Genomic DNA, 21,943 nt, shown 5'->3' on the forward strand with positions numbered 1-21,943 from the left:
AAGGTCAGTTTATGGCTCCCACTCAATAAACAAATGTCAGCTACTTGTTTTGCAGTTAGAGACCAATAAAGACCCAAGATATTTTGGGTTTCAGTGCTTTGAATGGATGGACCTGGTGCCTGCTGAATGTAGTCTTTTGGTTCACACATCAATCCCAAGCCCAACAGAAACAGGGAGGCTGCAGTTTGTGTACTTTGTGCAACCCCTGCACTTCCTGATTCAAATATCACTAACATATTACAATATCCAATTTCTGCTGTGGAAGAAATGAACTTCGTGAAGTCATAACTGACTGGGGTAAATGACAGATTATCTCCAGAACTCACTCCTCATACACTCACCAGTGCAGCCAGTTAAGAAACCAGATGAGGTGCCATTTTTCAACTGAATATTGGATTAGGAATCAGAACCAGTACATGCCTGTGCCCCTATTATAGGTAAACGGGCTTTCCCCAAACACTCTATTTACTATAATCTGTTCTAATCTGGACCTGGTGATTCAAAAAGAACTTAATTGTTTAGCTCAACTACATTTAGATGAATAGAACAACAATGGGAATGAATGGGAAAAGTAACTTTTATCTTTACTACAAGCACTTGAGAAAATGCATCAAAGACAACCTGTGATAATCAGTTTATTGATGCTATGTGTCTGACCTTAAATAAACTCGGTGTCCCACTTGTCTGGGGAGCTACCAATGGCAGTGGTGCAAAACGTAGAAATAGTGCACAATGGATTTTCCCTTCTTTTAAAGGGGTAATTTGTTCAGACTCTTCCTGCCAAAAAAAAATCTCAGTTTTTCATTTACTGCACCCTCCAGTATGGCAGACAGAAGTGCTGTGTTTGTGTTATTCCAAACCACTAGTAATGTTGCTTTGACTTGTGGTCAAGAGATCCTTAGAATGGCCATGGTATTAAGCTCATGCAAGTATATTGGGCATATGGGAATAGACTCTAGTATGGAATATTTGAATCTTTCCACTGAGATCATGAATGGAACTGAAATATAAATAGATTTGGGATAATATTAACTGAGGAAGTGCTCACTAAGCCACTTTCAGTAATTTATCAGCAATTCTGACTGTTCAGGAAGGTCTGGGTTGACTGGAGGCTAGCAAATGTGACACCCATCTACAAGAAGATCCAGAAAGAAGACTTGAGGAACTACAGGACAATCCGTCTGACTTCAGTGTTGGAGAAGGTTATGGAGCAGATCATCCTGAGTGCTATCACTTGGCACATATAGGATAACCAGGTCATCAGAACCAGTCAGCATGGGTGACTTATAAAAGGTGGGTCCTGCCTGACTAACTAGATCTCCTATGATAAGGTTACTCAGTGAATGAAGGAAAAGTTGTGTGATTTCTACCTAGACTTTAATAAAACATTTGTTTTTTCCAGATCATTCTGAAGGAATTGCCTACTCATAGCTTGGATGTATGCATGCTTCTCTGGCTAAAATCTATCCTGGCCCAAAGATCTGTGGTAAATGTAGTTAAATCTAGTTGGAGGTCAGTCATAAGTTTTGTTCTCCAGGGCTCAGTATTGGGGCCAGTTCTCTTTCATATCTTTATCAATGATCTGGATGAGGTAATCAAATACACCTTCAGTAAGTTTGCAGATGACACTAAGTCAGGCAGGACTGTTGATCTGCTTGAGCATAGAAAGTCTTTACAGAGGGGTTTGGATCATCTGGATCAATGGGCCAAGGCAAAATATACGTGATTCAACAAGCCTAAGTGCTGGATCCACCACCTGGGTAACAATAATGCTACAGGCTGGGGAATGACTGGCTGGAAAGTTGCCTGTAAGAAAAGGACCTAGGATTATTGGTTGACAGCTGGTTGATCATGAGCCAGCAGTGTGCCAAAGTGGCCAAGAAGGCCAATGGCATCCTGGCTTGTATCATAAATTTTGTGTCTGGTAGGACTGGGGAAGTGATACTCCCTTCTGTACTCAGATCTAGTGAGGCTGCACCTTGAATACCGTGTTCATTTCTGGGCTTCTCTCTGCAAGAATACCAGTGAGGTCCTAGAGTTTGTCCAATGAAGGGCAACAAATCTGGTGAAGGGTCAAGAGAACAAGTCTTAGGAAAAGCAAAGAAATGGTCTCAAGTTGTACCAAAGGAGGTTCATGTTGGATATTATAATAAATGTCTTCCTTGAAGAGGTTGTTAAGCATTGGAACAGTTTGTTCAGAGAATTAGTTGAGTTGCTATCCCTGAAGGTATTTAAAAGATGGGTCGATATGGTGCTTAGGTGCATGGTTGAGTGCTAGACTTGGCAGTGCTAGATTAATGGTTGAACTTAATGATCTTAAGAGGTCTTTTCTACGATTAAAAAAAAATCCAGTGCTTATGGATTAACAGTATGCAATACTTTGGTGTCTATCATATACTCAATCATTGCACTAGGATTAAATCTCAGTGGGAGTATATCCATTAGAACATAGAAGACCGCCAAGAAAAAGCCAACAAGACAGAAACAAATGACAAACTGTTGATGGTAGTGCATATGTTACATGGGAACTACAAGGATTTATTTGTGAGAGTAATGTGAGACATTCGTCTTGACACTGAACATAATGTTTGTCATGTTGAAATACATTCTGATTAAATCCCTGAAACTGCACTTGCATATATTGGAAAGGGATGTGAGAGAACTCTTGTATAAGAACTCCTTGTGGTTTTATGTCTGTAGAAAATAGTAATGTAGATATAAGTTGTTCAAATATTTGTATTTGTAACTTTACTATAATTATAGAATATAAATTTAAATATTCAGCTCCTGTTACTTCTTATCAGTAATTACAATCTGATTATATATTGAGTCCAGATTCTATTGGAATGAATCTCACGCTGGTGAGAATGTTGAATGTGATGACTTGTATCAGTTGCTAGAGCATGTCTGAAACAATTGGACAAAGCCCCCGCTCATTGTTTATCATCATGCAGAGGAGATACACGATGCCCTGGAAAGACTGAGAAAAGATGAAGTACGAAATTGGTGGCAAATTCTTGGGTGATCACTGACAGCAACAGGAATTTTTAATTACATGCTTCATCCAGCTGTGATTGTACTGACTCCAATGTTAGCGTACCAATTGCTTATAATCATATGGTACATAAAAGTTTGGTACATTATAAAACAAATAACCCAGCTTCAACCACCCAAAAGATACAAAGGAGTGCATAGCAAATAGCAACACTGCACTGTCTACTTCCCATGGATCTACAAGTGCATAACTTATCAATATGCTCTTTATGGTACAGAGATAAGAGGTGACTGTACCATTCCTTACCTGTGACAGACACTCGGTAAGTGACTAATAGTAAACTTTTTGAAACTTCTTGAAAGGCTGAGATTTCTCATCTACGAGTAGCTTGCTAACAGGCTGTAAGGTACTGAGTGATATAAAGGATCAATTGCATGTATTATCCTTTAGATGTAAAATGTTGGCCATCGGGTCCATTCTAAGCCTTTGGTGACTTTGTTAAATCATTATCTTATAGCAATAAAATATATTGCAGCTTCTCTCTTATGAGGGAAGCATGTAACATCCTCTATGACAGTGCCTAAAGGATACCCTGACCAGTCTCCAAGCCACAAGAGAGCACCACAGCATCCACTCCAAGGAAGATTTACAAGGATAACTAGACACTGCAGGACTCAGTGCATGTGGGCTCTGGATAGTGTAAAAATGTAAAAACATATAATAACAGCTATCAGAATTGTCTGTGTATAGATTAGTTTTCCCTGTCAAAAATGGCATTTAACTCAAACCTGCCCAGCCAGGTCCATGTAGTATCCACAGTGGAGTTTTTTATGCACACAGATTTTGTTTCTGCTCCTGTAGCAGTTGGCTACACTCATTCCCACATGCCTAATCCCAAGCTGTCTGTTCAGCCTCTTTCCTCCCTATTGCACCACTCTTTGGAAATGTCAGATATTCTAGAAGGCTGAAGATTTAAAATCCTAGAAGTGAATTCTAAAAGGATAAGCTGTAAGGGTTTGCACTTGTCTCCTGCATCCATCTGGCATGGCTTTTTTTTGTCAGGTTTCCTCTCCCCTCCTGCTGCAGGAACTTTCAAAACTGAAATGGATTGTACCTCTGTGACTTTGAATGAAGGTCTGACTACCAAAAATTTAGAAGCCCTGGACTCAATGAATGCAACAGGGAAGCTCCCTGCACCCACCTCAGTGCTCACAAGGCAGACCAGGGTAGAAAACCTGTTTGAACAGAAGTATTTTAAGGCATTGGCTGAATACCAATTACTGCAGAGACCTATTCATTTTGCAGTACAGTCTCTGCTGCTATGTAGGAGTAATCAAAGAAAACTAAAAGCAAACCAGAGATTACAATCTATTCTGGCGAAGATGAAAGAGCATTGTTATTAATGCCCTAATAACAATCTTTGCATTCCCATCCCTGCACCAGCTGCGAGGAAAACATGTTGGCAACTAGCAGCACTTTCCAGACTTCCTCACTGAGTTTCTGCAAATGAAGACCACACGTTCAGGATTGTCCCAGGCAAAATCATCACAGTGAGGTTAAGTGAAGCACAGGCAGCTACTTTTGCCCATATCTTGACAAAAGTGAGAAAGACGCTCAACATCTTAACCTCTTCTCCTTTACAGAAATAGGAAGGTAGGAGGTTCATAGCACAGAAACAGAATTGCAGAAATGCTGACAGATTTCCAGGTACAAAGAACTATAAAATGAAATCTGCTTTGTAATGTCTTATCTTTCCCTGGAATCCTGCAGATTTTAAGGCAGTATCAGATTCTGTTTTTTGTAACTTTTGGGTCAGTTTCTCCCTCGTAACTGGCAACTGACTGTCAGAGCCTCCACCCTCTGTATTTTTCATCAGGCTATAGGGCAGTCTGGCCCTGCAGTTCTTGGAACCCATTTGTATATCTTTTATATCTTTGTGGCCACACATCCTCCCAGTAGGCACACCTCTTTCCAGTCTTCCCACAGCTCTGAACCGTTCTGCTCCAACAAATCAGCCAGGTCCAGTGTGTCTTCATAATAAATCACAGTAAGCAGTGATTCATTGTGGTTTAGATTAATGAATTTTCAGAGCTTATGGATTAAAATCTTGGAAACAAAAGGCTAGAAAACAAAATTTGGCAGCAGGATTCTGAACCACTCCAAAATCTCTAACCTGCAGTGCCTCAGCTCTGAGATAAAAAAAATCCAGGTTTCACAGAGTTGTTCTGGCTCTTGGAGGACTCCTGGGCTCCGGATGCTTCTTCTGCAACACTCTGCCCACAAGGAATCCCTGAATCTTGCTCTGGATCTACAGCAAAACTGCTGCAGGAAATCCCTGAGGACAAATTTCTTGGACAGAGGGAATTAGCCTTCTTCAGTTCATACACATTGTGTAAGGGGCTGTTACATCAAGCATGGCTTTCTTTGGCTTTCTTTCATGGATTTCTTCATGAATGACCCTACAGATCAATTTTTTGTCTTATTTGATGCTACCCTACCAAGACTCATTATTTCTCAAACTATCTCCTACCTAGGCTGAACTATTTAATGCACTTTCTTCTTTCTCTTTCAAAGGTAGGGCAGTGACATGCAGTGTGTTAAAGATAACCCCAAGCCTTTGCTGTATGTTGTTACTACTTTTGAGGATCTCTGGAGCTTTCTTTAGGGGCCAAGCATGCACTCAAGCTGTCTCGGCTGATTGGAGAGAAGACCGAGTAGTCTAATATCAGAATTAGTAGCCTTTTATACCAACATAAAAACCTAATTGCTCTGAATATAAAACTCTCTGTGCTGGAACCAGCATTTCAGTCTGTCCAAATGCTGACCTTTCTGCCTACTGAGAAGTGAATAGTGCTTGGGGATTAAGCCAAAAACATAATGTCTCACGGTCCCTATTCCCAAATTTGAGCTACTGATCTTAGTGTATTCCTTCTCTTCTGATTGCCCCTCTCAAAAGCACACTTGATGAGGTATGAGCATGAAGTTGCACCAGTGGAGGTTCAAGTGGGCTATTAGGAAAAATTTCTTCTCTGAAAGAGTTGTGAGGCACTGGCACAGGCTGCCTAGAGAGGTGGTGGAGTCACCGTCCCTGGAGGTGTGTTAGTGGCACTGAGGGACATCATTATTGGGCATGGCGGGGATGGGTTGGACTATATGATCTCACAGGTCTTTTCCAACCTCAATGATTCTATAGTTCTACGATCCTATGCCGTTTTGCCACCACTCGGCGGCAAGCTACACCGCTCCTGGGCACGGCCGGCTCTGCCCTGGGCCGCGCTTGCAGCACCATGGAGAGCGGGCAGCTGGAAGACCAGCGTGTCGTGGGGGCTCCGGCCTCAGCCCTCACCCCGTGTCACCCCATAGCAGCCTCACCGGCATTGCTCTCCACGTCCGGATGGTGTCCCGATTAACAAGGCTGCTTTGGGCTGCAATAGTTCTTGTTTGCCCTCTTGCAGCTTCCTTCCTCCCTTTAGCTTTATTGCAGCATCATGAAATCGCAGCTCTGAATCACTACTTCACTCATACAGGCACTGACAAGACTAAGAAATGCCAGCAGAAGATCTGATCAAGCAAAGGCTGAGGGAAGCACATTTCTACTACTTTCTGGTACGCCTCCAGAAACTCGTGGCAGGGAGAGCCATGAATCCATGCCATAGGCTGCGAGTGCCAAATGCTGAACTCATTACCTGAAGAAGTCTAGCAGCTGCCCTGATTGACTGTGGAAGGGTCATAGGAAAGAGGACAAATCTGATAAAAAATAACTGGAGATTGCAGGAATTCAGGATGATCAGCATGAGAATAAGGAAGAGAGATGACTATTGCCTTTGGAGCATTGAGTTAGGAGAGATGGGGTGGTAGGTAGACTGGGTTGCACAGGCAATGTTTGTGCCTTTGCTGTGCTCCTGTCAGCATGGAAAGTCATTTCTGGTATATACACCCACACTACCAATGACAGTGTAATAGTACTGCTCAAAGAAAGATCATTGAAATCTGTTTCTTTTTGTTGTTTGCTTGCTGTGATTTAAATGTGGGGAAAAAATAAACATCTTAAAACTTCAGAGACTGTATTGGAAGTCTCTGCTGTAATAGACCCTGAAAAGTGCAATATGATCAAATGAACCTGCTTTGGAGTAGAAGTGACTTCTGTTATTTACTGCTAATACTTTCTGTGGGGGAACCTAAGGATAGACTGGAGTGCAGCAAGGAGCTTGTGTAACAAAGTTATCTTTGGCTGTAGGACAAATTGCAACCAGACTCCATAAAACCATAACAGTGCAGTAGTACAAGTTATTCTACCAGCCCTCCCCAAAATCACCCAGCCAAGAATGATGATACATTGACAGTCTTTCACATGAACTTTCTAGTGTTTTACAAGGAAGGACAGAGAGTGGAGAGCTCTTTCCCTGCTGAACTCATGCTTTCCTTGGATTACCAGGAGTTTATGTTTAGCAGATTTTCCAAACAAAATACCTCTCTCTTTCTCAATAGTGCTTAAGCTACGTGTAACACTACCCTGTGCTGCTGCCTGCAGTTTAAAATTAGACTTCCTAAATGTCAGTCTAAAAGCTTGCCATCCTCCTGTTTTAACAAGAGCATGCAACTTTAATTTGCTGTGGATTTCTTGTCTGTTATTCCAAGGAGCAAATAAGCCAAATCTTACTCAGGTGCCTAAGTACGTATCTGAAAGATATTCACATACTGATGTGTAGTTTGTTTGTTCAAATTTCAGTCTGCCAGAGATCAAAATAACAGTAAGAATACAAAGTACAAGCGGCAAATGGATTACAGCTGATAAGTCCAAAATCAGCTTTTATATGAATTGTAAGAGGAATAATGGAAGCTTATAGTTACTAAAGTGCTTTAAACAAATTTGATTAGGTGTGCCTCAGAAGAATCTGTTTTTTGTTTTGTTTAGGTATTTTTTAATTATTTATATCTCAGCAAAAATAATGCATGAATTATAATTTGCAAAAGGATAACATTCACATTTAAAGCAAAGCAGGTTTGAGTTTCAATGCCTGTTAATTCATTTCTGGTTGTTGGCATTCTATAAAAGCAGTGCAAATCGCCTCACTCATTCAGATCCCTGTGTGTCGTTTGTGATGGTGCTGAGTAGGGATGGCAGCCTGCCCAAAATCTCAGAATCATCTGTACATGTAAGAGTTGATCTGTAGGCCCTAGCATGCAGTCTGGTGTAGTGGGTGGTGAAGGCAAGGCATGGGTCTGTAGCATCCCTATGTTTCCAGGTGTGGGGACATGTATGCAGGGCTGTGTTTACACCTTGTGTGAACAGCAGCTGTGCATTTTGTATCACTGCCTGTGCACACTTTATAATGGTGCTTCTTGCTGGTCTCATAAAAACACTGAATGTTCGATGGATTTATGTTTTCTTTCCCTAAAACACCTGTGTCTTGACTCATTTTTCCAACCTTAGCCTGACCCCATCTTGTTCTTACACTGCCCACATGCAGGAAAGAGCAGTCCCTCTGCCCTGCCCTCAGGAGCAGTTTCACTGAGAACACCACCTTACCTACAGACTCAAGGTTTAACAAACAGAAAACAAACCTCTTCACATACTGCTTTATACAGAAAACCTGTTGTGCTGTAGACTTTATGTGAGCCACTGCCCCTGAGGAAACCCCTTCCCGATTTCAGGTAAGAAGATCCCCCCCATCTGCTTTTGTGCTCTGATAGATGGCTTCAAATACAGCATTAAAATACATGCCATTAAAATGGACACTGGGAATAATATACCTTTGATCTCTATAGACTGTGGTAAAGCAAGTACATACACATGCATTTAATTTCCTGCATGTGAGTATCTGCATAGTATTTGTGGATGGGGTGCTTTGCTACCTAGTTTCCTTATATACCAGAAAAGCACAGATTGCTATTATGGATCTTCCTATCTTTCCTCCTGTCCCCATCCAGCAAGCTGTATGTTTATGTTTGCATGGAAGTTAGAGCTGGAAGACAGTTTTGTGCATCTCTCTACTCACACTGGATTGTTACTGACAGTGTGTTTGCTGGAACTTTGTCCAGCATACTTATCTTGTACTACCAATTGCACAGTAGAGCTTACACTCTTTCTTGAAGTACATATCATTTCTACAGGTTGTTTTTTTTCTGTCATTCTGCCTATGCTATCCTTATATTCATAGCAGTGCTTTAATCATGATCTCTTGCACAAGCTGAAATAATCTCTCTCCTCAGACTCCCATCCTGCAAGAAAAAAAACCTCTCTGTATGTTCCAGTTAAATTCCACTTACCTTCCACTTTGAAGATAGTAAGGTGAGGTCTGCAGTGAAAAGCACCCAGTGCGTTGCCTGCGCAGTTCATCCATAGACCCTGGAAAACCCAGGTTGCGGTGATAACAGATGATGCTCGGCTTGTGACTTTCCACTCGTTCGATGCAGTAGCAGCAATCGTGGCTGCTAACCCACAAAAAGAAAATATAAAAGCTATAATCTGTATTCCTAGCATGTTTCTCTGTAACCCAGGGACTGGGTAATGCCACAGTGTGGAGAAAAAAAGAGCTTTGGTCACGTGAGTAAGAAAAAGGCATAACATAAGCAAATTATACTTGAACAAGCTCAGTTCTTCTTGCTACAGAAAGTTAATGTAGCTGAAAGAAATCGCCATGCTTGAGTGATTTAAGAAAGGCCACGGGCGTTGCAAATGTTTAGAATGCAAGACAAGGTACAACTCTATGGGAGCTAATTACTAGTACTTACTTGCTGATTTCTAATTGTGAAAAATAATTAAAATCTTTTCATAGTTTTTTTTCGATTGCATTATTCCAGTTAATGCTTAATTTTTAGTTAATTGGAAACCTAAAAACATCACATCTAGCAAAAAAAAGTCCAGAGTCCAAACTGTACAGTGCTATTTAACAGATTACCATAACATTTGAGAAGAAACACACAACAGTTGAAAAATGCATCTACAAAAGGCTGTGAAATTAATTCGCCCATAGCCAGCCACCATACAGACAGCCATAAGACAGTAATATCTTGGAGGCTGTGTCTGTGAATGTGATGTGGAGTGACAAATTTAAAGCTAGAAAAGAAATAGCAGGTGGTCCCTCAGCTGCAGTAGTGAAGAGAATAACTTCGTGTAGCCACCATCAAGATTTCTTCTCTGGTCAGTTTACTGCTTCTTATGATACATATGCCCTGCATGATGAATATGGTGCAGAAACATCCTACTGCTGCCTGTGCTCCTGCAGCTTCATGCCATGCAGAGCTCTTAGAGAATATCACTGATTTAATAAAATGTCATCCTTAAAGTAGAAGGCATTGATTCTTAGCAGAGCAATAAGATACAGCATCGTGCTGAAGTAGTTCTTCACCCAGCTCCTGAGTAAACTCTCATTAGTTGTGTGGGAGCTGCACATGGTTTCACAGAATCATAGAATCCCCAAGGTTGGAAGAGACTTCCAAGAATATCCAGTCAAACCATCCACCCATCACCAATAAGCCACATCCCTCAGTACAACAACTGAATATTTCTTGAGCACCTCCAGAATCGGTGACTCCACCACCTCCCTTGGGCAGCCCATGCCACTTCCTGACCCCTCTTTCAAAGAAGTATTTCCTAATGTCCAACCTGACTCACTCCTGGAGCAACTTGAGGCCATTCTTTCTAGTCCCATCCCTATTGACCTGGGAGAAGAGGCCAACCTCCACCTTGCCACAACCTCCATTCAGATTGTTGTAGAGAGCGTCACCCTTGAAACTGCTCTCCTCCAGACTGAATAATCCCAGTTCCCTCAGCTGCTCCTCATAAGGCCTGTGCCCAAGACCCCTCACAGCTTCACCGCCCTTCTCTGAGCATGCTCAAGGGCCTCAGTGTCTTTCTTCTAGTGAGGGGCCCAAAACTGAGCACAGTACTCAAGGTGCGGCCTATGTCTGTTTCGCAGACATATCCATCCTTTAGATTTTTGAGATGTCATCTTCCAGTTATATTCACAACCATCTTCACGCTCTGCTCCTCTTTGCCTTCTCTCTGAAGAAGGAGCATAAGTCTCTTCTCTTGCCCTTACCTTGTGCCCTTTGGTGACCTATGATTCCATACGTCAGGTGCAAATAGAAAACTTTTTGTTAGCATGGCCAGCTTTGCAGAGGTGGAAAGCAGTTTTGCTATAGAGTAATGTAATAATATAGAGGTAGTTTTACTGATGAGGACTGTATTAGAAAGACTGTATTAGAAATTTTAATTCTAAAAATTAGAAAATCATTTTTCCCTTGCTGTCAAGTAATTCAGTAATATATTTGACTCACACTAAGAGTTAACCTTCATATACACTGACTTCAGATATAATCCTTCCTGTATCTTTTCACAAGAGGTGAACGGAGAAAATGGCCTGCTTTTGGAGCAGATTTCTGAGGGCTAATATTAATGTTTTCAGGTCAGCTCAGTGACAATGGTCCTGGCTGAGTGCTCAGAGATTATGGACATGGATCTGCATCTGCAACTGGATTTAAGACAGAACTTTTCCTGAGTGCTCTCCTGGCTGATCTTGGCTTGTTCGGGCTCAGAAACCATAGGTGGATGAATGCCAGCACTGCTCTATCCTCTCAACATTGCCTTTTGCAATGCACAGCAGTGTGACTTATCACTGGGGCCTGTGATGTGCCTCTCAGGCTCTGTACTTTCTTCTTCATGACATGGACCAAAGGCAGTGATGCCTCCTCTGTGGCACCTCTCTGTTTCAAACCAGAATCTAAATAGGAAGGGACTTTACATTTCCATTTCTAGTCAACCAATACAGTATCCTAAGTAATTTTTCCTTCTCACTCTTGTATATATGCAGGTCCAATTTGGTTCGATCATGAGTGCTGTGTTCATGGGGCACTAAAGACCACTTATGTTAGTGCAAAGTGCCCGCACGAGTTATAGGCACCACTTGAACTGTATCTGGACTATGTTTTTCAGGCTTGAGGAGGACTTTGTGGTTTCTTGGCCTTCCTCCCAATTCTCATTTAGTGGATGACTCTGCGGAATTCATGGTTAGATGCACTTTCACCAAGCACTGTTTCTGGGCAGTTGTTGTGTGAGTGATGAATAAATTAAACAGATACTTAAGTGATAAGAAAGAAGTAAGCAGTCCTGTTTACAACCCTCATTTCTTCTATAAACTGTCAGGAAGTAAGTTAATCAGTCATTTAAGAAGTTCAAGAAAAAGTTGAAAGTTAACCTGTTAATGGTGTTTTTCATTACAAGAAGAACTTCTTTTCTTTGTTACTGAACAGACAGCAGTTGGAAAACAGATGATAGTTAAATGAGTGTTTAAGTATAAAGCTGAAAAAGGGAAAACATTGCTACAGGCCTTTCTTGAATAATTTTTCAAAAGCTCCACAGAAGACACCACCTGATTGTGTGACATATTACAGCTCTACTGTGTGATGCTACTGTTACTACAGATATTGCCTTTGGAAATCAGTCCAGTCCCAGTTTTTAAATAGGGCTGATACCTTTGCAGATATCTTGCATGAGAGAAAGATTCATAACAGCTATCGGTACTCTTTCTGGTATATGAAGAAATTAAGTAAAGTGCTGGGAAAATGATACAAATATTCTCATGCTGGAAATTATGAGCATATGTACACAATTGGTGTAGCACAAGGTATTCTGTTCCAGGATGTCCATTTTAATGGCATGTCTTGTATATGAAACCATCTATTGGAGCTCAAAAATCAGGGCAAATACGTTAATAATGGTAAGCTGTTGCATCCAGTTTATGATGCCTGTATAAATTGTAATCTACTCACTATATGAGTAAAGATTTCCCAAGGCTGTTATGCTGGCTGATACAGATGTGAGTGGTGACGATATATTTTGCTAAAATGGATTAGTTGTGCAGATAGCTATGGTAAAATCAAGAAAAGAACTACATGCAATTCAATCCAGACATTGTCTGGATAAGCAAAAGGAGATCGCTGCAAAGGTGATAGTTCAGGTAACACAGGGAGGGCATGCTAGATAAGTAATCAGTAATGCTGAAGATATCCATCCCTCTGGAGCATGGGTAGACAACACAAACTGATCCTGAGCACTGTGGAATGGGTTATGATAGGCCTAAACAACCATGAAAAAGTTGGACAAACAGTAAAACAAAGATATACAGGGACAAATATGTGACTCATTACTTCTGGAGAAGCTGAAGAAGTAAAAGCAGTGTCTAAAATGGTGAAGTAATCAAAAAGCCTGAAGACATTAGTACAGGGAAGGGCTAAGTTGTATGAAAATATGATTGGGCTAATAGCACAAACAAAAAATAGGTTCCTGAGAACTGGCAGTGAAGTAAGAGATTATGTTGAAAGTAGGAAGGCTGCATTCCAATAAGTTCCAGTTCCTGCTGTTCCTTCCTGATAAATGCCAACTAGATAACAGGTAGACAGAGTAGATGGCAAAAGCTGGGTGGCGGCAAACTATAGGAGCAATGAAATCACTGGAAATACGAAAGCTAAGGGAACTGTCAATTTCACAACTCCCTGTAGAAAATGGACCACATACAGTTACAGCAGTATGAAGTAATTGCAGTGTGAGGTGTTTGCTGCTCACCTTCTGTTCCAAAGGAGGCGGGTGACATACACAGGTAGAGAAAGCTATCTCAGTGCCTTATTCCAAAATCATTGCTTTTTATCGAGCATTGCGGAGACAGTACAATAATATAATTACAATATTAGTATTATATTTTGTAGAATCCTGTTATTTGTAGTACAGATGTTATATTGATACAGTATGAAAAGAGAAGCCTCAATTCTCATCACTAGGAGAAAGGTTTAGAGAATATATAAGGCACAGCAGGTAGCCTTTTTCAGGATTTACTCTTTATATCAGCTAGTTATATGAGTGTATAAGAATACATATGTACATCAGTATATGTATGTATTCAACATCAATAGAGATATGAGCTACACTTTACAACATTTTTAAGCATTTTACATTAGTTTTTAATAGACTAACTACTTAGTCATGTAACATTATTACTTTATGAATATTTTCCTAGGAATGTGTGGGATCACAAACACAAATGGTGGAATTTTTGGTGGAAGAATAAAAATGCACAGGATTAACCTTGTTTTTTCATCATGCTCCTTACTTGGACATTAAGAACAGCAGATTAGTTGGGCAATGGGGCATTCTTGCATTAGACTTTTTGATTTATGTGGTTAACATTGGACATTAGCAAACATATTTAGGTTAATAATATTTACTGTAATTAAGTACATTGTTATTGTTGGCACACTGTCTAGACTTGCCATGAGTGGCAGGAAATCAAAATTGTTGCATCTAGATAAAACTACAAAAAAATGTAAAACACTAAAATGCAGCAAATGTGAAACTGGAGGACAAGTCATACGTTGGATCAGTGCTGTAAGCCAGGATGAAATTAAAGCTAACTGTGATTTTCTGAGATCTTCTGAACACATGCTGATGAAATTAGACGTTCAATGAAGACATCGTGTTTTAATAGTGTGAATTCATCAAATGAAGCCACTGTTAGAACCACTGTGCTACAGTGTGCTGTGCTTATTACTGGAAGCAGTAGCATTGGACGTGAACAAGCTTCAGGGTTTGGTGGACCAGAGCTTAGTACTTTGAGAAACGGCAGATACAAAGTGAAATGACTGCAATACTCATGAAGAAGGAAAACACTAGGAAAGAGAAAGAGGACAGCCCCTGCTACCTTGCAGCCCAGCCTGTGCTGGGCCATGGACCATTGGTCTGGATGTGGACCCTGTCCCTGACCTGCTGTCTTGATTTCCCAGCTTGACCTCAGACTTGGCCCATCACTGCGGACCTGCCCACCAGGGCTTTGTTTGACCCAGGTCACTGTCACCATGGACTATGGCTCCCTATCTGCCTGGCTCCCAGCTGGGGCAATGGGACGGGCCCTGTCTGCTAGGCCCTGCCCTGCCACCTACCTGCAGTGGGAATTCATGCCCTGAGAAGACATTATCTAAATCTCTGTCAGTTCATGGCCAAAATTATGGTGGAGATGACTAATCAGCACTGATTTTTACTAATTTTGAATGAGTGCATATGAAAGCATATGCAAATCATTCTTTTCTGAGTTCTGTGCCACATGATCGAGTACAGGCACAGAGCAGGAAAACTACAAAAATGTAATGGCAAGAATATACATGAAACAGTAGTATAAATTTTGAAGATGTAGTCCAACTGTGGCAAATTTGTGTATCAAAATTTCATAATATATTTTGGCATATAAAAATTATAATGCAAATGAGTTAACGTAGGACTTCCCCTAGTACTATGTTTTGCAGATCAGAAAATGCTTTCATGCCTTCACAATATTCTGATAACATAGCTCTTTAGAGACACAACACTCAACCAGATCTCAAAACTCTCCACATTTCTTATTCAGCCTAGCTCATAAGGAGTTGTGTAGACTCATCTCCCTGCCAGCCTGCTGTGGTACCAGGCCTCTGGGATGCTATCGCTTCACACAGGATTTAAGCAAGAAGGAGAAAAACACTGCAGCCTTCCTGCACCGTTCCCATCCACACCTCTCACACGAGGATGCTCCACCCAGACTGCTTCCCATTGTGGTGGGGAACCAACCTCTCTTCTGAATGACTACATTTGTTGGGCAGGTGCTGCTCTGGGGACTTTTGCAATGCTGTTAGTCATTCATTGCCCGAAGGCAGTAGAAACATATCTGTTCACAAGAACATAGATTTTTTATCTTCAGTAACAGATACTGAACATGACACGCAACACCAACCTGTCCTGCTCACACAAGGCCCTTTACTACCACTTTCCCAACAATTGTAGGTGGTTTCTGCTAAAGCTGATATGCAGAACAAAAGGCTATGCATACATACTTAGGCATCAATTCCTGTGACTTGCTAATATGATCCTGAAAGCAGAATTTGTTAGTTTCACTCTTCTGTGTCACTGAGAATTTCTCTACAATAGGGCTATTAATATATTTTCTTGTCCCTGTTGACATTCCAAAACCAACTCATGCAAGACACACCTCTTCATCACTTGACCCAAGGTCCAGTACCAGCATTTTGGTAGATTCCTCTTGCAAAAGAGCCCAGTATTGCTTCTGGGAACAGCCCAAAATGGGGGATTCTTACTCCAGACATGTTTGTCTCAGACCATTTCCTTTACAGAAGGAGAGGACTCACAGGGTTATGTATTCTACTTTTCCATTTTGAATCTTGCAGTACAGTTTACTCTGCTGGAAAGCCCAGACCAAGTGCTTCACACCACACAAATGAATTAGCTTTCAGGCCTGGATGGTCTCCAGTTATTCCTTCAAAGAAAAGTCTATTGTGGTACCCTAAAAGTCCCACGACTCTTCGCTTTCAATGTAGCGATGCATTAGGCCAAGCCATGACTGATAGCAGATAATCCTGTCCAGAACCTGAAAGTATAAAATTGGAGAGAAGATAGCATTGTTCAGACAGCCTTGCTGAATGTTTCTGCCTAGCAATCCAATGCCATCAAGCTTGGCAGGAGCAGTAAGGTGACTCCACACATCTGCCTCATGTCTCCATTACAGATCAGTTGGAGAGCATGTGTAATCAGCCAGAGGCACAGCCCTTGGTTTGCTGGTATGTAAATAGCTTGCCACCCAGCTGGACTTACACCCAGTGGCTACAGCTCTTTTCTTAATTCCACCATTGCTGCTAACTAAAAACATATCCAGGCAGTCCATCAGCCATGACTCACACACCTGACTGAGAACGACTTAACCACATTAATGCCTTCCAACATTGTCAGGATCCAGTAAGGCACAGTCATGGTGCTCAGTGGGCTGAGGCAAGTTTCACTCATCTTGTAGAAACCAGCAGATGAACGCAGTGCTGAGACCAGCTAGAAAGCTGGCCATTCAGTAAGGCCTTGGCCCTGCTCAGCACTGTACTGCTAGTAAGGCAAGATACCGAATAAGAGATGAATTGCTACACTAAATCCTGATCACTGCTCATTAGCCATCTCCCATATGCATTACCAGTCCTTGTTATTGTAGTACCTTAAAGTCACCTCATTTTTATGTATGTCCCAACCTGAATTAGATTTCGGCCACTTCACCCTTTCACTGGGGCTAAGCAGACCACAGTCTTTGGAGAAAGCATTTGCTTCTGATTGAATGGATGAAGCTGTAGACTACAGTGTGCTACTGAGCAGTTTGCTTCAAGCATGGTTTGTTCAGTATTTAAGTTCACTGTCAGCATCCTGTGTGTCTTCTTTTGCTTATCAAGCAGCCGTTTAGCACTGTCTGTTCTGGAAACAGTTTTATACAGGAGCCAGTAAGTAAATGACCCTCAGTTACTATTATAAAACTATATTAATATATAGTATATATTTTAGTCTCTATCATGAAGCATCTTCTTGGACTTTCAGAAAATTTCTGGGGCTCTTTTCTGCGTTGTTTCCAATTTGTAAGCATTCTTGTCAAATTACGGGCACCAAAATTGAAAGTTATAATCTGGTATTTCCTACACCAACGCCTTTCCTCTATTTCTTTTTATCCAGAAGAATCTCATTAACTTTATTTTTCCATGGCACTGCATTACAAACTCATATTCAGATATTACTCTTGAGTACTTTCTAAAGGCATGATTTTCCAGAAGTGGAAATTGAGCAATCCCCATGTGTCATTATCTGCTATAGATGTCATTATCTGATCATAAGGTGTTAAAGTAAAGTAATATTTGATGCTAATTGTATTTTTAAAAGAGCCACTGCCTTACCATTCCAAATGAAAGATAGTAATATGATTTTTGCAAAGAAAAGCTCAGGAAGTCTTGCTAATAGTGTTAGTCCTTGGAAATTAAGAAACAAGGCCATCCTAAGCAATTGCTCTTGCACATGAACAGCTGCTTTGGCACAGTAAATCCAGTCCATTTGGGAACAACTTGTTGAATGTCATTTTGTTGTGGTATAACCTGGCAGCAGCTCAGAACAAAACAGCTGTTTGCTTACTCCCCCACAGCATAATAGGGGAGAGAACTGGAAAAAAGGACAAAGGTATGAGAACTTGTGAGTTGAGATAAGGACAGCTTAATAAGGTCAGAAAAAAGAATAGAAAAACAAGTGATGTGCAATGCAATTGCTCAGCCATTCCCCAAGCAGCAGATCCTCTGGCCCCAGCTCCCTCAGTTTTATTGTTCTGCAAGATGCCATATGGTATGGGTTATCCCTTCAGCCTGTTTGAGTCCTGGCTCTGTCCCCTCCCATCTACTTATGCACTCTCATTTCCTCACTGGCAAAGCAGTACAAGAAGCTCAGAAGTCCTTGATTTATTGTAAGCATTGCTCAGCAACAACTAAAACATCATTGTGTTACGGATATTGTTCTCATCCTACATCCAAAATACAGCACCATCCCGGCTACCAGTAAGAAAATTAACTGCTTCCCACCTGAAATCAGGGCATCTTCCAACACTAAAACTTATTTCTCCTTAAGATTTTAAGCCCTGGAATTATATCAGATGTACCTTTTCAGATTTACTGAACATCCTTTCCTGTTCTGTGCTCTTAATTCCACAGAAGTAGCCAAATGTGTCTCATAGTGCTTGAAAAGCAAAATATTGCAATGCTCCTACAGGGAATGCTTGATTCAGTGTTGTGGTTTTATCTGCATTTGCAACTAGTGAAAAATAAGCGCCTTCTTGTGAAAATGCATTTATCATTATATACATTGTGCTACTGTTGGTAGTCTACTGGCATAATTACATTTGGCTGAGGAAAGGAAAGATGAAGGTAGGAATGGGGGATGCTATCACTGAGAAGCTTTTGGAAGAGTAGCTGGGAAATGAGAGTTTTATCCTGGAGAGGCTAAGCTTTGCCAGGGATGATCACTGTGTGTTCCTATGCGGTGTCAGCTTCTCAGGTCTCCAGGATTAAAGAGCATATGAGAAGAACTGTGCCTTCTCCCACCTGGTCCTTGGCCCTGGGCTGTAGGAATTCTCTTTTTCCACTCCCTCTCCTACCTCCTCCCTCCTCAAAGACAAGCTGTTGGCAGGACCAGAAACAGAGGAGAGGAAAATGGAAGATGGAATGGGAAGAAGAACATGGAGAGGAGAACAGAATTCTGCAGACAGTCACTGTCTGGTGCTGATCCTTTCCTGAATATGGGTAGCCATTGCTACACTCACGGGTCAATGTCTAGGGCTGAAGTCCATGTTAAACTCATACTAGGAATAACAACTTTTCTGTTATGTTCCAAAAATGTATTGCCTGTGTTTATTGTTCCTGGACATCCTGAACCAAGCCTTGATCCTCACTCTGGGTGACAGATGATCAGCACTGTGCTGGAGCCTGATGGGAAAAAGCTTCAAAAACACTTCTTCTGTCCAAATCAATATCACCTTATCGTTCTGTATCTCCCTGGCTGTCACTGGCCAAATTCCAGAAAGAAAATGGTTCTAATGGTTGGAATGGACTTAGTGGAAACCTCTTCTGTAACAATCACCTTCTGACTACAATCTCTGGTTTCCTATCCAAAGCTTGTAGATTTCAGCAATGGTGGAAAAAATACTCTTTGCAATGTTTATTATTGCTCCAGTGCAATACAATTCATCTTATAATAATTTGCACAAGAAAGTGCAATTCTTTAAAGTTCTCGTTGTCTCACTCCTTGCTACTGATTTATAATCTTAAATCACCGATCTATTTGGGATTTAATGAAAGTAGGTGCTGTATTTTTACTGAGAAGGGCAATTGATGAGTAACTACTGAACTGCCACCTCCTCAGTGCTGGAAATTTACAAAATCTCATTCAGAGGAAAGAGGAAAAAAACACATTTTAAAGTGTTTATCCACCTACCACGTTCAGCTGCATTACACACATACTTCAGACATCTCTGTCCAAAGTCCAGCTCCAAGAGAAGATCCACATTCTGCCATAGCTCCACTGAGGTCAGCATAGCTGCTGTTGGTGTTAACACCTTCCACAAAGCTGTAGTTACTCATCTGTTTTGTTTTCCTTTCATGTTTGCTCCACGTCTCAAGTTGTTGAATACTAGCGCCGCTTCTTGAACGTAGACAGAAAGTGTTCTGAAAATCATGTTCATAGCATGCATTTTTTTGTCTTCTGTAAGTGAAAACATGGAATTTTCATCTTTGCCATTGAGTAATTTCTTCTGATAAAAACTAAGATTAGGATGGGACTAGACGTGAAAACACTGATACAGAAATTAAGAGCAAAATATGGATTTGTGTGATATTTGCTGCACTAGACAAAGGAAAGGAGGAAATTGTTTGCATGTCCTTTTTGCAAATAGACTGTAAAAAAAAACAAGGAAGGAAAATGTGGCTGAACAAGAAACCGTTTAGGTCAAAGTGACTCATGCTGATAAAGACCACCTAACATAGCAACACTAACCTTGGTGATTTGACCTAAAAAGTAAATAGCTATGAGATTTGGAGTCATTGCGGTAGAATTAAACTAGAGTATGTTCTGAACAGTAATTTAAACATCAGGAACTGATGTGATTTTAAATTTGGTTTTGAAATGTATTCTTTTTCAGATATGGCTCTGGGGAATAACCTTAATCTAAGTGGTCATGGGATGAATCAACTTCAGATGAAGGGAGAAATCAAGGCAGTGTTGCAACTAAGCTCTATGATTTTGAAAGCAGGAGTTATGGTGAATTCATGGGACTTAACAGCAAAATCATCTCCACTGAGAAGTTTAAGGATTTAAATGCAGAGGAATTCTGTAACTCGCAGCTATGCAAGAGTGAAAAAAACCAAACAAACCAACAAATAATCAGCTTTAGACTTACTGGGTAACGGGGAAAGGTGAGAAAACAGATCATTTTAATGTGGTTCAGAATGCAGTGGAATATTACTAGGGATGCCAAAAATCAAACTGAGCCAATGCTCACTGCAAGCTTCAAAGTAAATGACAAAAGGTCTTGAGATGAATGAAATAAAGGAGAGCAAAGAAAATACAGATCAGCTGTATGAAAAGAAGGAAGTAGGTGTTAAAGATACGCCAACATTAACCCAAAATAGTTGAATCCAACAGGGGACAAGTGTTATGTGGCAGCATCCAATCTGGCATACCTGTGAAGATGCCTGAATTTGTTCTGTATTGACTGGGAAGAGATGAGCACTAAGAATGGGATTTGTAGCACCAGAAAGATGTAGGATTAAGGAACATATGAGACTGTTAAATGAGTATCAAAGGGCGGTCTATAATGCTGTCTGAATCCTGTGTTTAAACATCCAATTAAGAACTATGGTACGTGTCCTAGTGAAGCCTAGTGAAGCCTAATGAAGATCATTTCCAATGCAAAGTTTGTGACTTCAGACATCAGGCCTGAGCCAAGGTCCCAGCAAGTACAGGGCTTAGTTGGATAAAGAGACAACTACTAACTAGTCTCACCTTTAAGTTCTATATCGTGTGTTGTCCAGTGTAACAGGATGAGGAGCTGAAACTGTTTTGGTGTGAGGGACCATCTAAACAGAGACTGATGTAGACAGTTTATATTTGCATTATCTTTGTCTCTCAAAATCAGTTAAGTGGAAGATCTTCCATCTGTTTTGCTATCTAATCCTAATTAATATGAACACTTAGTGGAACACAAACTACTTCTGAAGTGTGCAAAACTTTCTGGGATTCTGCTGGGCAATTTTAAGGCAAAAATGCTACGACGACTTCATAATTTCCAAATCAACAAGAATATCAACACCTTCTACCATACAATACATAGATAGTCTGTGCAGGGTTCACTTTTTGGATGCAGATTCAGACTCTTCTTCCTACAGTAATTATTTGGTGCCTCTCTATCTTTCAGTTTCTAAAGGTGCTTTCACCATGACCATGCTGCTGGAAGCACTTCTTCCTCCCAGGGTCTTGAGGGAGTCATTGTCACTTGGACAATTTAACAAATTAAAAAGTCCTGCATCTGTAATGACTGGATCATCTGCAAAACCTTGTAATCTAATTTCCAA

At 40.9% G+C, this 21,943-nt stretch overlaps 2 protein-coding genes across 3 annotated transcripts in view; one reads left to right on the forward strand and one right to left on the reverse strand.

The window, feature by feature from the left end:
* The window catches only part of CLDN10 (claudin 10), a 53,472-nt gene extending 43,951 nt beyond the window's left edge, over positions 1–9,521 (reverse strand). The window contains exon 1 of one of the 2 annotated variants that reach the window (XM_085536010.1): positions 9,266–9,521. In XM_085536010.1, coding sequence (XP_085392136.1) covers positions 9,266–9,479 — 214 coding nt within the window. In that variant the 5' untranslated portion in view covers positions 9,480–9,521. The remainder of the gene's footprint in view (positions 1–9,265) is intronic. The other variant, XM_015851548.3, reaches the window with a different exon arrangement.
* The window catches only part of ABCC4 (ATP binding cassette subfamily C member 4 (PEL blood group)), a 219,989-nt gene that overhangs the window by 26,715 nt on the left and 171,331 nt on the right, over positions 1–21,943 (forward strand). The window lies entirely within an intron of this gene.

The sequence above is a fragment of the Coturnix japonica genome, chromosome 1 (assembly GCF_054131305.1).
Source record: "Coturnix japonica strain WE chromosome 1, WE-NBRP24, whole genome shotgun sequence".
NCBI classification, from domain to species: Eukaryota; Metazoa; Chordata; class Aves; order Galliformes; family Phasianidae; genus Coturnix; species Coturnix japonica.